Consider the following 17,415-nt stretch of genomic DNA (forward strand, 5'->3'; position numbering starts at 1 on the left):
GAACAAAACAAAACAGAAATTAGGACTATATAATGATTATAAATAATAAAGTTCTTCTTTTAGTGTATAACGTGATATCTTATTTGTAAGTTATTGTAATTTAATTGAAAGGAAATTAGTGATACTATATGGATTTAGTGTATGCCGTCGTCGTCAGTGCTCAGCACTATGCACTATGAAAATGTGGCCATCCATTCCTTACAATATTTAAACACATATGACGACAGTATAGTAGTATCGACGAGTGTGGTTCTTTTTTGTAGATTTTTTTTTGTGATATAGTTTATGCATTCTAGTTTAACGTTTACCTATATTCCTAATAAGAGAATGTTTTTTCATAATAGTTATATATCAACCAAATAGATATATTGGATTAGCTTGTTTACATTATTGCGAAATTCATTAAATGATTTAGAATATAAATTTATTTAACGAATTGTGTAATAACCAAAGGTAGTTAAAGCAATTCCAATAATTGAATGATATCTAGGTCTACTACCTGATAAATAACATTATTAGATATGTTGTCACAAAGTCATGTCTTCACAATTCGAATGATACTCCACTTTTATGTTATTCCATTTAAGTTGAGTCATTTTTAATGTTGTGTGTTTTCATTTGGAATTACGGTTACAGGTTTAAACAAGTTTCTATACCATTAAACGGAAATTACCAGTGTACGTGGAAGCCAATATTCATGACACTACGTGGAATAAAAATGTCTATCATTATTTATGAAACTTACGCTTATGTGGATAAAGATCTACCCTACGGTTTTTTTGGAACCGAATCTTACTGAATTCTCCATAATATGCTTAACACTCTATTCACTTATATCAAATCGATACACCATGTTTATACTAAACACCCACTAGGCCTACTTGAAAATAGATGAGAAGAAATTCGAAATAAAGAGTTGAAGCATCAATTCTGCATCATGGTACTTCAATGCATTATACATTCACCAAATATGATGTTCTTTAATACTGTTTCATATAATAATTATTACGGGTATAGTGTTGCTAAATGTATAGAATCGTAGCATAAACGTTATTAACATTGCATTACTTGTGGGTGTTGTTTCTTGAGTACATTCTCGACATTAAAGTAATCTTATAAATAATCTAATATTTCTTCTTACATACTTCAAGGCTATACTAAGTATTCCTTACATAAATAGCTCTTAGTCTGATGCAATTATCGAATTAATTTTGAATGTGGCCTGAAATTATAGATTAAATGGAGTTAAAGTTAAAATATTGGAAGATGCCATTCGTAATTGTTCGTTGTTAGAAATACATGTCTGTACTGAAATAGCAATAGGAACTTACATGCCATTAAATTGTGGTAAATAAACTTCTCTTATAATAGTTCCCTCTACTCAACAAGGGAAGCTTCACTTCTACCAAATCACCAACAATTGGTGTAAGCATTGGTAGATCGTGAACCATGGGTAATTACATGACGAATATAATTTGCATATTCTGGGATCTCTAAATTTACAAAGCGATACGGTACCTTATATCCAGTATAAATGACCAGTACTTTCTTTAATGTTTAAATTTACTAATACTTTATATTTTTTGTATTACGTACTGACAATGATAAATGGGCCTACAATCAGTCTTAAATTAATACTTTACATTATTATTTAGTTTATTTACAAAAACTTTTGTTTTTCTACAAATAAAACAGCAAAACGTAAAATAAATATAAAACCGAGTAGTATTTACGTATGTTGGGCACAGTCTTAACAGGTTTAAGTGGAGTGCAACACATATACCTATCTAATGTCTTTCAAACCCTGTCAGAGTTACAAATTAAAGCCCTGTCTACACTATCAAACGTTATGTGATGTGCCCATATATGGACACAATGATGTCTGTCACTACCATATTAGGGCACATCACATTTTTAGTTAGTTTGATAGTGTAGACAGAGCTTCACATATTCAACAAAATGTTATCAAAGCTAAAAAAATAAAGGCAACCTTAAATAAGAACTATATCGTAAGTATACGAGAAGTGCTGAACTATACGATTATTTATGTTTATAATACAATATTGCTATCTTAAAATAATAGGCCATTTCACTAGTCTAGTTATTGTGTGTAAATGAAGGCTAATATCGACAATTACATATTTAATAACCTCCTTTTCTACAAATTCCCAATTTTGAATAAGCTCATAACATACTATTGATATGATGATTTTGTTAAAGTATGAATCTTAAATAAATGTCTGCATCTTGCAAAAAAGCCCATTGAACGTGGTTACATTCATCTCAGTTGCATGCGTCCTGGTTACAAATACAGCTATCCAAATCACAGACCACAAGGGATCATATGTTATTCCATGCTTTTACTAAAAAGTGAATAATTGTACAGAAACTTAGTTTTACACGGTACAATTTGCCAATTCACGTTCGTCCATCAATGCCCGTAACACTAGCATGGTAACAGGGAGTATAACAAAGTCCTTTCTTCTTTTTCTTTGTAAACAAAGCCTAATAAGTTTTTTTTATTGCACACAGTAACGCCCTCATATGAGACTAAAGTACGTGACCATACAATGACCAATAGACACAGTTAAAGACCACAAAGCTTATTGGGAATGCAAATCTGCAAATACGGTCAGTTAAATCAGCCGACTTGTTTGTTTCTTTACAAGTCTTAGTCGTTGGTTCAGGAGACATTGATATTTGACAAATATCCTCCTTTGTTAACATCTGTGTAACGTTTCCATTTGCACCTTGTCGATAATATTGGTGACTTGTCCCATTCTGGAAGATAAACATTGAAAATAGAACAGTAAACAAATATAATCAGTGAATTTGTTGTAGTGAGATAGATTATCGCATACATAAAACATAAAATATCGTGAATACCATTCAGTTTTAATTAATTACAGTATTAACTCAGATTAAAGTGAGAAGAAAATTAATTTTACATCATTTTATAATCAGTTAAGTAGCAAGTTTTATTTTATAGCATACAACAACGCCCTCATATGAGACTTGGCCATACAAAAAATACTAAATAAAAACATTTATAAGCGGTGGTGAAATGGAGGTAGAATGTGAAATTGTATATTTCTACGGTTAAAAGTAATGCATCTGAGTGTGCGTCTCAACGATGATTGATTACTCTTCAGAAACCTATTCTTTGTAGTTTTGATTAATGATGCAAGAAGAAATTCAATTGACCTTTTGAAAAAAGACATTGTTACATTACTGAGTAGGCCTCAATTTCATCTTTTTGCTTTTAAATAGTAAACATTTTAAAGTAATTGATGAAGATTAATGAATATCATACTTAACCTATTTCTCAATATACATTTTTGTATTAGTGTTTGATAGATACCTTCTTTAATTTTTCCTTTTCATTCTTTTTTCTGCGTACTTGATATGAAACACAGGCAAATTCCAACATTGCAGAGATAACAAAAATAAGGCAGACAGACATCCAGACGTCTATAGCTTTAATATATGACACTTTAGGTAAAGACGAGTTTGCACCAGTACTCTGTGTGGTCATAGTAAGTACTGTGGTGATACCAAGAGCCACACGTGCTGGTGAACAATCTGGACTTATCCAGAATGCTAACCATGAGATCACCACAATCAAAGTTGTTGGTAAATAAATCTGTATTATGTAATAGCCAATTTGCCGGTTCAGATAAAAAAGGGCTTCGAGACAAGTATAGGCTCCTGGAAGTTAAAATACGAATCGTTTTCCATATTGAGAATATTGATATATCAGATCATGCAGTAAATACAAAGCAATAGTTCTCGCCATTGTTTGTACTATTCGTGTTCACGTAATATACCACGTAGACATGACTTTCAAGTCACATGGTCTTGTCAAATATAGTGGCAAAAACGAACCAAAGCGTAATAAGTCAGTAGTCTGTGCAAAAACCAATAGTTTGCAATCAGTGAGACTTTAAGAAACAATGTATAAAGTATATTTACATTAAAATTAATAACAATTGTGATTAAAAAACATTCAAGTGAATTATACATTCACCTACATGGTAATATTATAAGCCATCGCTCGCATGACGTAATATCGAAACTAAAATGTGTGAGAAATGTTAGTGAAATATTAAAATCTACGTCACGTCGGAACTTCTCTATCGTATCAATTTTCAAATACTTGTGTAAAAACAATCTACGAAGAATTAAAACTAATAACATGTTAGTTTTTATGATTGTTTTGAACCAATTTCTAAATGATGCGATATTAAAAAAATCGAAAACGACGTAATATAAATAAATTGACATGAGAATAAAAAGGCCCTAGATTTTTGTAAGTGAATATGACAATAAAAGCAGAAACATTAGTAAAGCAAAACTGTGAATAGATTAAACGTTCCTGTTTTTAGACTGTAGAAACATCACACAATTCCTCCGACGTTGTGTATTATGTGAGACGTATTAAAATGAAAGCAATATTCAATACATAGTCTTGATATTCTACTATCATTATTTGTTTGAAAAAGGGCTTAGTAGAAAGTGGGTCGAAACTTTATAAACGAAACGATCATTATTTATTCTATAAAAAATAAAATAATTCAGTCGAAATCATTTTGGAATGCAAATCAGTTTTCATAATCGATTGTTAACAGTTTCCATCCACAGAGGATGTTTGAATCATCATGTGTATATCAAAATAAATTGTTTTGTTGTATGCTTTTACGTGGATTGTTCTTCGTCTATAAAAAATGTCTTAATGTATAGTAACTGTATAAAGGGTAGAAACCGCCGATTGTATTATCGAGAAAAAAATGAATACAAATATACTTTATTTTGTTGCTGACTTGTTGCTATTTCTGTGTTATTTTTAAAAAATAAGTTGAATATGCATACAGAAACGTAGAATGTCAATACAGTACGTTATTACGTTGAGTCGTCGCGTTATAGGTCGGTAGGTCGTCACGGTATAGGTCGTTACGTACGTTGTTTTCACAATAGGCATTGTCATCGACGATTGAATGGCAGAATACATTGTTACCAAAGCTCAGAAGTTATTGCGCATCATTTTTACATATTAAATAATTGTACGATATTACATTGATGTTACCATATGATGCGTATTACATACCTGTAGAATAAACCTTGGTACACGGCCTTATTTCTATATGATCGATTGAGAAGGTTGGTAGCTCGACATCTGAACTTACATCGACAGGGTTGTTATCACGCCATGTGAATATCACATCTTTAGTTGTGTAACCATCTGAGGAAAATATACAACATTTCGAAAAAGTGGAAATATATAAATCTAATTGTCGCACGTGGTAACTAATGAAAATGTAACACAATATGTCAGCTTACAAGAAGATAAAGTCATAAACACAATAAACAAGTAAGACTTGAAATAGAAACTATCCCAGTTCTACATAAATACCAGGTTGTATAGATCTTTTGAATAAAACCAGTTGGCAGCCATGATAGGACATATTATTTAACATTTTATTGAAAGCCAAATTCTTCCGTAGTAGTTTAATTAACACGAGGACTATGAACCTGGTAAATCTGGACCCATTCTTTCAATACTTGCATATCAACATTGTACGCGTTTATTACTTACTAGTATTTACATTGTTTTTCTTCTCAATATTTCATTATGGAAGACAGCTGATATTATGTTATTTTGTCCCTGTTTTTGTTTGACCCACTTACTGTATACCCAACAAATATAACTCGTCACTATAATTGTTATACATTACGTATATTTAAATGAATATGACTCTAAATCAACTACAATTGTCACGTTAAGAATACTCGAAACACGTCGGCAGTACATTATCAGATAAATGAACAGACAGGATGCGTGACAATTATTACAACTGCTTTGGGCTATTATTCTTATCAGTATTAAATTTGATATCGGCGACGATAATACATGCGTATTCTATACAATTTAATAGAACAAAGTGGCTACTTACAGCTTTCCAATTGGAAGGTACATGTTTGGTTGTCCATCGGAAACTGGTGGAATTTCATCGGACAAGACATTAGTAGCGATAATCTAGTTAACAAGTAAGATGATAATAGTTATAACTCAGTCAATTGGTTAGAAAAATATTAATGTATAATGGTCAAATCCATTCACACTATACTAAATGAGGAAAGCTCCAGGTATAATCATGGAAGGATGTTAAAGAAGACAAAGTAGAATATAACGGTATACCAAGAATCGAGAAAAGAAGAATTTGAAACATTTGTAATAATAATTTTTTTATAACTAGCCTACAATAGGTCTAGGTGTAGGGCGAAAATATTCATTTTTAAAAGCACAGTACCTTTCATTGTAAGGTTTTTTATACTCATTGGTAATAATTTCCGTTAAGGCAAAAGCATGAGTTTTTGATTATTTTTGGTGCAGTTGTGTGAAAATGATGAATTTGAAATATATAGGAATACACGTTTGCAGCTGTTATGTATGTTACTTGTGCTTACTGCAGGTAATGCCACGATCATGAACTCAAACTTTATTGACATTTATACATAATATCCGATGACACAATAAATCGCTATGTCGAAAGTAATGATTACAAGTTTAGTTTTATTGAATAAGCTCAGAATAACACAAATTCAAAGAGACATGTAGAGTTCGATAATTTAACTAGGACTGTAATTAACCCTTTTGACGATCGAGGCGCGTCATACGATGTGTACGGCCATTAGCTGACGATCGAGGCGCGTCATACGATGTGTACAGCCATTAGCTGAGCCGAAGCGGAAAAAGTTTACATAATTTTATCAATGTATATTTAGTTATGAACATCTATAATATAATGAGATGGACATAGTGGTATTAGAAATATTATTACAACAATAATTGAAAGTTATTTCAAAATCGTTACCGTACATTTCGGTGTTTTTGAAATGTTATTTTTAGTTAGTACGGTATTCTAGCTTATCATTTTGCAAAATAATTGAATGTTTTATTCAACATATTTCTGGATTGCATTATTATAAGGTTTCCGAATATTAAGCGGATAAATAATACTAAGTGTACTGATTTGGTAATGATGTAGATGTACTAGTATCAGTTAGCAGCATTATCACTCACTCATTATCACTAGCAGTCGATAATATATGAGTAGTCTTTTCTTTTTTGAATATTATCTTCTGTCTTTTCATTTCAAAATCCCATTTTTAGTGTACCTATTATCTATTTCTTGTTTAAATTGTAGAAATTGATTTTGACCAAGTAAATGAATGAACGAACGATTGAGGTATAATTTACTGCAGAAGTAGACGCTGTGCTCTACCATTAATTATAACAGTATATAGGCCTACCGCAGCTACTGTATATTCATAGTGATAGTTGTTGAATGGCTAATTCTCTCTATACGGTTAGTAGAGGAAATGTGAGAAAGATCAGCAGGAACCAAAGGACAAGAAGTAGTAATATTTAGTATTGTGTAGTGTAATAGATGCTGAGTTGCTCAACACCTGGTTCTTTCGTCACAAATAGTTCTACCTCAGTAAAACATAGTAGCAACGACTATTATTAGTGGCGTAATAAATAGTAACGCCAATTATAAAATAGTATACCTAACACTGTACAATATATCGCCATTTGGTGATAACCGCAGGAGCTTATTATCAGTTGTTATATCGTGCGTCTCGGCTTTCTTTTCTGAAGGAAAGTAAAGATCTGGAAACCATAGATTCTCTAATAAGCTAACGTCAACAGTCACAGTATGGTTGTAATCGGTGAATTTCAATCTAGGATCGTTCCAATTTTGTCTCATGTATAGTACCATCTCGTAACTCTAAAAGAATTCAAAAAACATTAATCAGATTTAGATTCATTACAACGAACAAATACATCATTTAAATTATTATTATCTCCGTCCGCGACAGACGTCGGCCAAAGAATAAGAGGAAGAGGAATAACATAATTCTTTAAAGATTTTCACACTTTTACGCAAGCGCAAGAATGTAACTGCATCGCAAGAATAAGTTGATCAATTACGAACATGGTGGATCATTTCAACTGTGATTGGTCAACTCACTTGCGTTGCGCGTGTGAATCGAGTTCAGTAAACTTAATGGTTCTCTTTTTCGTCAATATTATTCTTACTTTCAATTAAATTTCCAAACATACGAATACCCATCTGCTGTTATCTATTTTTGTAATATAATTTTGTAGCAAATTAATTATTCCAGATGTTTGACACATAATTTATTCTAGTTTATCAGGGTTGTCAGTATTAAGACATAATTAACCTTTAAGCTATAAGTAATTTTCATTTCAGATTTTTTCTCTCAGTATTCGTCATATCAGTTTTTCTTTCCTGCAGCATGAGTTTATAATTTTGTAAGACCAATACAATTTTACTCATAGTAGTTAAATCGTGCCAATTGGCATCATAAATAACACAACTATGACACTAATGTTACTAAATATGTCTTAATGAACATACTATGTAGCTACTGTTTAACTAAAAGCAGAAGGTTTACCAAACCATGTCATTTATAAACCTAGAAATATTCTCGCTCCTACAATCGCTTGAAGGGGCACAATGCTAGAATACCGTGCAAAGGAGGAGCAAGATCAATGATAAATCGCTCCTCATTTTTCATTCGGTATCATTGCGTTTGTTGCAATGTTTAGTTTTCTCAAAATTTACAATAATAAACCATGAAACATCGAAGTGCGGATGTATAATGACTTAACTTAAAGGAGACAACCAACGTTCACATATGTTAATGATTAAGACATTGAATAATATATATAAACAGACTGTAGTTCGTTTTTTCCTAAATGTTAAACCTTCAATTTGAAATCACTATCACGGTTTTGATTTCATTTGCCGTTTTGTATAGATATATACCTCGTAGTCATTTCGAGCAAGACACTCTAATTTAATCATCACTTATCCATCATATTGAAGTGAAGATGAAACAAACATATAATTGGACACATGTAATGGGTACACAGGTGGATGGCTCTCAAAACAACACATTTGAGTTTACTTTGCTTACAAAGAAAACAAGAAAGTGCCTAATGAATAACACATACTGCCGTTCCAACTTGTAAACATAATATCGAATGTTGTGGGATGCTATGCTTTGACATGTAGGAATTCTGTAAGTCGACATACTCTAGAAATAGTATCAAATATTATGTTTCTCAAGGGTTACTTTTTCACTTTCTTTAGTGATTGATTTGGTAAAAATATATTTCAGATTAATGATAACTGAAATCATACCATTGTTGTTTCTTTAAATGAGTCCATACTGGAGATAAATACATCGCATGTGACATTAACTGGCGGCCCTGAAAAAAGTAAAAACACCAAACAAACGTTCTATTCAGTACTGTAAACATATCCATATTGAAATAATAATAATATACACATCAACATTAACTGACGGCCATAAATGAATAATAAAATGATTATTATAAAATATGCCTGGTACTCATTTTCAAAATGTGGAACAATAGTAAGACAACATGTGCAGTAAAATGATTGGTCCCAAATGCATAATAATAACAACAACAACAGCAGTTTAGGGAGTTTGTAAAAAAGAGCAATATGCTGTATTTATTATCAGCATACAATAATAGCAAGATTCATACTATGGTAATAAGCATTGTATCAGTGTACAATAATAGCAAGATTCATACTATGGTAATAAGCATTGTATCAGTGTACAATAATAGCAAGATTCATACTATGGTAATAAGCATTGTATCAGTGTACAATAATAGCAAGATTCATACTATGGTAATAAGCATTGTATCAGTGTACAATGATAGCAAGATTCATACTATGGTAATAAGCATTGTATTAGTGTACAATGATAGCAAGATTCATACTATGGTAATAAGCATTGTATTAGTGTACAATAATAGCAAGATTCATACTATGGTAATAAGCATTGTATCAGTGTACAATAATAGCAAGATTCATACTATGGTAATAAGCATTGTATTAGTGTACAATAATAGCACGATTCATACTATGGTAATAAGCATTGTATCAGTGTACAATAATAGCAAGATTCATACTATGGTAATAAGCATTGTATCAGTGTACAATAATAGCAAGATTCATACTATGGTAATAAGCATTGTATCAGTGTACAATAATAGCACGATTCATACTATGGTAATAAGCATTGTATCAGTGTACAATAATAGCAAGATTCATACTATGGTAATAAGCATTGTATCAGTGTACAATAATAGCAAGATTCATACTATGGTAATAAGCATTGTATCAGTGTACAATGATAGCAAGATTCATACTATGGTAATAAGCATTGTATCAGTGTACAATAATAGCACGATTCATACTATGGTAATAAGCATTGTATCAGTGTACAATAATAGCAAGATTCATACTATGGTAATAAGCATTGTATCAGTGTACAATAATAGCACGATTCATACTATGGTAATAAGCATTGTATTAGTGTACTGTAATTCAACTTAAAAAAAACAACATAAGCATGCAATATTTGTATCATAAAACAAATCCTTTAGAAAATCAGTATTGAAGTCAAACAATATTCATCAATAATAATATATAAATGATGGGTTTGTAATTTTTTTTAGATTACAGGTTAATTATTTTCATTCAAAACATTTATTGATTTAGTTTGGTTTCCATGGTCCGTTATTAAAAACGAGATATACTTTTAGTGGATTTTTACTTTTATGTTGAACCAAAGAAACGATAAGGAATAAATTACCTTCGTGACGTTTCGAAGTAAAAATTCACTAAAATATTATTTGGAACCAGATGAATTTATTCAATTTAACGAGATATACTTTATTTTATGTTGTTTACAATCTAATATGCTATTTTACATAGGTCTAATAATTATTTTGTTTAGATTTTACTGTTTCGTTTAAAAGTAAAATATTTAGATAGTAATGTACCGTACTGTATAATCTTCATGACAACAACATATTCAATAATAATATTTTGATGACAACAGTATCCATTGATTTTTTTTTATATTGCATTGAAATATAAAATTGAGAATAGTGATATAACAATATCTAAACATTTTACTACAAGTGTGACAGAGAATTTAAAAAATGAATATAAATGATTACGTTAAAGAATATTACTTTAAATGAATTTTATTTGAAATTTAAGATTTATTATGATCATAATGTTTCAATTTAATACATTTTCTTACATTAAAATTTGTTATGGTTGTAATGTCGCTTTGCAATAAACATAAACGTCTACACTGAGTAATAAAAATCTTCATAACTTAGCAAATTGTACTTATATTCAATTATATACATACTTAATATTAAGTTAAATGTTTTCCCCTGTCGCATACACAGTCATTTTTTTTTGAAAAACGATAAATAGAAAATGCCTACCGTCAAAATTCGGTCGCACACGCCCATCGTAGTGTTTGAATATCTTATTCAAGAACCTGCTTTGCTGTGCACTTGAGTCGTTGCCTCTGATTCTGAAAGATGAATACATCCGGTACAAATATATTTTTTTCTTTCTAAAACGTATAAAGAATGTGCGGCAGGTAGGTAGTTTAATTAAGTAACACATTTCGGTAATAACTGATGTACCATTTTGATACTGTATTAATAAGAACAATGAGGTAACATGCGATATTGGCTTGCCTTACATTAATAAAGGCTCACTGTGATCTAAAAAGCAATGTTTTATGCAGTATATAGTCAGGTTTTTGCCTAAAGAGAGTATACATGAATGTTCTTTTTGTTTCTGAAATAAACGCACATTTATATTTATAACAGTAATAGACGTTAACTAACAAGTGAAATGAAATGATACATTTCCACAGCAGAAGAGAGCAGAATTGATCAACATTGGATTTGTACCCACGACTGCATTATGACATACCTTACCACAGCTGTCTAGTCATAAAACAATTTTTAGAACTAATATTATTCAAACAAATGGAATGAGTCCAGATGCTACGAAAATTCTAGGGCATCTCAAATTTACACCAGTCGCTCTCTCAAATTCGCAATCAATACAGAACCCGGTGTCTTCAATAAGGACAGCATTCTGAATACACATACTAACACCGGGCTTATAATATGGTAATATCTACTACGTATTGAAGTACCGATGTATTCATAGCAATATACGTAATGTAGAATCAGCAATAATTTCATACAACAGGCGCTCTCGTATTTCAGTTCAACTTGTAAGACAGAAAAATTATTCATTTAAAGTCTCGTTCGTCGACGTTTTACGTGTCTTACAAATTGATAAAGTTACTTGCATACGTACCGAAAAATATTGAAAATTAATTTCACTCTTTCTTGTATAAAAATCTTTAGGAACATGATTTTAATGAATCCAATTATATATGGTCTAGAGCTGGTTTATTGGAAACAACTATTTCTCTTTTGAAAACTTTTTTAATTTGACTGCTGACATCTGTGAGTTGTATTGGCAGGAATCACTCACATTCTTAGCCAATTATACATTTTATTAAAATGTCAGTATTAAACTTGTTAATGCTTATTATAATAAGACCTATTTAACTATATATAGTTTAAATATTATTAAGATGTAAAGAAGCCTGATACACAAGAGGGCAATAAATGTCTGCGTTATTATTTTTTTAGAATATAAATTGGATTGAATGGAATAAATTGCGAATTGTTGAGCGTAACGAGTTAAACGTGTACATTTACGTGGTCACTGAAAGGCCTAGTTGCAAGTCTACTTCGACCTGAGAAGAAAAACAGTTATAGTCAACTAGAAAATCATATTTTTCATATTTGTGTGCATGCCAATTTTAGATTTTTTTCAATACCAGAGTTGGTAGTGCGAATGATGGATTGATAATTTCATTAACTACTAATAGATATTTGCATATTTATTTTTGTTTGGAAAATAACATAAAATTAAATAAATTGGTAACTGTCTTTTGATTGTTTATTTTGCGTTACAATGATCAACAAAACTACCGTATTGAAGTAGTGATATTGACAAGAAGCGCGGTAACCAGTTTTTGCTTTACAACCACAGCTTAGGGAGCACTGCAAGCGAATCGGTTTTTGTTATTAGTAAAACTTTACACATTTTAATGACTAGTTTATAATCCAAGCACGTGACTTCTAAGACAAATTTACGGAATAGTCAAGTTTGAATTGCGTTTGTGAATTCGGTTTATTGTTATGATAACACATTTTATCCCAATAGAATACTAGTTAGTTGTTTTAATAAACTTTTTCAGTTATATTACTAGACATTCTAATGCAAGTAGAATGGCGTGTGTGAAAATGTTTCAAAGACTTAAATAAATGACAGTGGTATTATGTATAAGATTTAGTACAATGATATTAGTCACCTGATGCTATACTATTAATATCCACCACACATTCATTTCACGTGACCTCCTTAACTACAAATCCGCAATACTCTGTGCGTCTTTGATTGCTTTAGAACTTTAAGGTTTTCTTAATAATACCGATATCGAGGTCTCGAAATCCCAGTGGGTAAAGAATTCAAACATAATAACTTCATAATATCTATATTATTTTTTAAAATGGACATTAAAAAAAAAAACAACGTATTGATTATTGAAAAAAATTGTATAGTTGATATTATCATTCATTGTAGTAATAGTAATAATATAACAATCTACACCGCTTTTATATAATTTAATTGTCCATTCCACTATTTTATAATCTATAAACTCATCTCTCTTTTCACGTTTGTTAAAGTCATTTCCATTTCAGTGTTATTTTATCTTGTATAGGCCTACTGTTATTGAAATTGATTTTGACCAAATAAAAAAAAACAAACAAAAAAAGCCTATGTAGGATTTTGCATTTTCTCTAACTGAATCGTATAGTTTCCACAGAGGTTTCTCTTTCTTATTAAAAAGTTTACAAATAATATATAAGTTGTAAAACTGTTCCTTACTTTAAAACATATAGTATGTATCGTATTCTATTGCATGAATACGAACTTCAACTGAAATGCCTGTAATATAATGAAACATCTGAAATACCACAATTTCCACCGATACAAATTTTTAGTGTAATTTACACTGTTAGATAATAACATGTAATTTCCTATGATATATATATATAATATACATCATCATATATCATGTATTACACTTATTTTTAAACATTAAATCTGCATTTGATATTTTGATATTAATGGCATGTTTATGTTTATACAATCATCGTTTGGTATAAGGTTACCTTTTATTGTAAGTAGTGATCAACTAGCTACTTACCATACTCAATAAATTCAAAATACACCTTAAAAGCACCTGTAGCAATGTAAACTGTCTAAATGGTACCTGATAAGCATACATACAAAATATTGAGTTGATTTATAAAGATACCTTTATACGGAGTTTAATGGAAATTCAATAACGGAATGAACACGTTTTTCCATCAGAATACTAACTGCATTTTAGCTACAAAGGCATGATTGAAATTTAAGTTACTTAAAAAACGATGACACTAAACTATTCAATACTTAAATTTATTTCGTACTTAGATAAAGAAAGTGGAAGAGCAGGCAATTACAGAGCTTCGTGATTAAAATCCCAAACAGTCATAGTTATGTACATTTAAATAAATGCACCTAAAGACAGTCAAACATTCATTTTCAGAACAACTTAAGTTCACTTTATTCATCTAAGAACACACTATATTGACTTAATGAATACATTCACAGTCATAGTTATGTACATTTAAATAAATGCACCTAAAGACACTCAAACATTCAGACATTTCAGAACAACTTAAGTTCACTTTATTCATCTAAGAACACACTATATTGACTTAATGAATACATTCACAGTCATAGTTATGTACATTTAAATAAATGCACCTAAAGACACTCAAACATTCAGACATTTCAGAACAACTTAAGTTCACTTTATTCATCTAAGAACACACTATATTGACTTAATGAATACATTAAAAAATACTGCTCTTAGACAGTGAAAAAGTTGTTGTGTATGCATGGATCTGCTTAGGTTATATAGTATTGTATTTGTGTAATATGAATTCTTTGAAATAAAAACCATCATTAGAGACAAATGAATTGGATTAAAACAAACGGTCAAGTTTGTATCGTGCATTTCAATTTGGACGTAGGATTGACGTCATTTTACTATAATCTTATTGTTTAGCTTTTGTCCGTCGTGTCTTGATTTCTTCTACATTGATAGTTTTCTTTGCAATGTTAAGTAAAAGCTGTGTTTGTCTTAATGTCAATTCCGCCTCGTAGATTATGTTTGTGGCCCACTTAAATCGGTGATATTTTAAAATGAGACAGTAATCGATACCAATATGTTCTACTTTCTAAATGGAGTGTTAAATTGATGGGCACTAAATGAAATATGTGTCAACATTGGTAAATGTGTACATAGCAGATGATAACAGCTATAATAACTTGTAAGCAATTATTCAATCATAACCAGAACATTACCCTCTATTAAACCCAATATTATTTTCACCGAGTGTGCATTCAAACTATCCACATACATTGTATTTCTATCACGATAGGTCTATCATCAACGTGATCAAAATACTAATAAAAAATAAAACTCAACGCTGAGTTAAAGCTGGAAAAATACTGAACGTTTGGTATCAGTTTGTGCAATTTTTCGGTGACATACGGTAGTTGTATCCAATCTGTCATGAACATACAGTACCATGAAATCTGTCTAGTGTTAAAGTGTCTGCATATCAAGCAGAATAACAAGGATTTCACTATACCTTCTTAACCATTATACTACCATTAAAAGAAATTAAAACAGTATGAATAAAATATAATTAAAAAAGTATGTACTGTCATGTGTTAATTCAATACAATATACAAACGAAAATATGAAGAAAATACTTATAAGTATATTTTGTATTGATCTTTGGGCAGTTTAGAAACACTTTTATACAAATATAGCATATTAGCAATACATGCTAAATAACTGGATTTTAAATATATAATATTGTAACACATTGACATAAGTAATTGTGGGCAATGTAAGAAGCCATGCAGCCCAATTGAACCTAATCAGTGAAGCACGTCGTCTGAATGGAGACTTGCTGAATTTCTAAATAATTGAATAGATTTGTCTCATTTGTCCGAGACATTGTAAACAATGTTTTAATATCTCAAATTATAAATTTATACAATGTCAATCTTAGGTCACATTACCTTATATATTGTTTTTCTATTTTACCTCAATACTTGTATGTTTCCCCTGAACATAAAGGAATATTTTAATGGAACAATGCTTTGCCCAAACAAACCTGTTTGCACCACAAACAAGTTAAAACAACAACACATCTAGAACAAGCCTAACGTCGTTTAGTTTGCACCACAAACAAGTTAAAACAACAACACATCTAGAACAAGCCTAACGTCGTTTTCTGACGAGCACCCTGAGATTCAAGTCAATTAGTAAGACAAATATTAAAGAAAAGATTTCAGTGAGCCAAAATAAAACAAGAGACACTAAACATACCATTCATAATGTAGGTCTACTTATCCCAATATTTACTCGGAATGTTTCCCTAAAGGTCTTATCTGTTAAGTATATCAATTATTAATTCAATCAATATTTATTACAAACTTTAAAACACTTCTTTTATTTAATAATGGACAAATAATTACAGAAACTCTTTTATATTTAACTTGTTTTTGTCTTTGGCTTTGTCCAAGGCTGATATTGCCGCGGTGATTCTCAATAATTGACAACCTTCTGGTTGTACTAAAGTGAACGCCTACGCCAGTGTTCCAAGTTAACTTGGTCATACACTAGCCCTAAAGTTTTCATCCTACTAAAAGGTTATGATGAATGTGGAGATTTGTAACTATGGACAAATTTGCTTGAGGGCAAACCTGTTTTTTCTTTAGTATTATATTAATATTGATTGTGTATTAGCATTTCCGTCATTATATAATACCTTTTCGATTACAATAATTTCAGTAACTAAATTAGAATTACAATATTTAATTGAAGTAATCAGTCATAATTAATCACATCAATTAGTCAATCTGAATTAATTTTGTTATTTTAAATTAAATTTGCTTTTACGTGGATACACAGAATCGTCCAATGTCTGTCCAATACATCATTAAATACTATAACTGCATACTGTATATAGAATAGCATCATCATCATACAATACAAAAGTACTGGGTAATATGCCTGATCTAATAGAGATCAACATGCAAACTCATTACTTATCAACTGATCACAATGATTATCCGACCGCCCGACTGACTGACTGGATTGTTTTGATGAATAATGAATGTAGGCATAATTGTATTAATTGATTCAAACTTGATTATGCTGACATTCCGACTATTAGAAAAACAATGCTGTAACGACATTCAAACAAATGAAAATAACAGTTGACCTAAAATATTTTCCAGGGTTAAATTTCTAAAA

General features: G+C 30.5%; 1 protein-coding gene across 3 annotated transcripts in view; it reads right to left on the reverse strand.

The window, feature by feature from the left end:
- Positions 1-2,217: 2,217 nt before the first annotated feature.
- LOC144843724 (glycine receptor subunit alpha-2-like) overlaps positions 2,218-17,415 on the reverse strand; it is a 39,937-nt gene continuing 24,739 nt past the window's right edge. For 2 of the 3 annotated variants that reach the window (XM_078700634.1, XM_078700633.1), the window contains 7 exons: positions 11,372-11,463; positions 9,234-9,301; positions 7,570-7,790; positions 5,952-6,034; positions 5,105-5,239; positions 3,362-3,708; positions 2,218-2,781 (listed from right to left, as the gene is read on the reverse strand). In XM_078700634.1, coding sequence (XP_078556760.1) covers positions 2,551-2,781; positions 3,362-3,708; positions 5,105-5,239; positions 5,952-6,034; positions 7,570-7,790; positions 9,234-9,301; positions 11,372-11,463 — 1,177 coding nt within the window. In that variant the 3' untranslated portion in view covers positions 2,218-2,550. The remainder of the gene's footprint in view (positions 2,782-3,361; positions 3,709-5,104; positions 5,240-5,951; positions 6,035-7,569; positions 7,791-9,233; positions 9,302-11,371; positions 11,464-17,415) is intronic. The other variant, XM_078700635.1, reaches the window with a different exon arrangement.

This window comes from Antedon bifida, chromosome 5 (genome assembly GCF_963402885.1).
Source record: "Antedon bifida chromosome 5, ecAntBifi1.1, whole genome shotgun sequence".
NCBI lineage: Eukaryota > Metazoa > Echinodermata > Crinoidea > Comatulida > Antedonidae > Antedon > Antedon bifida.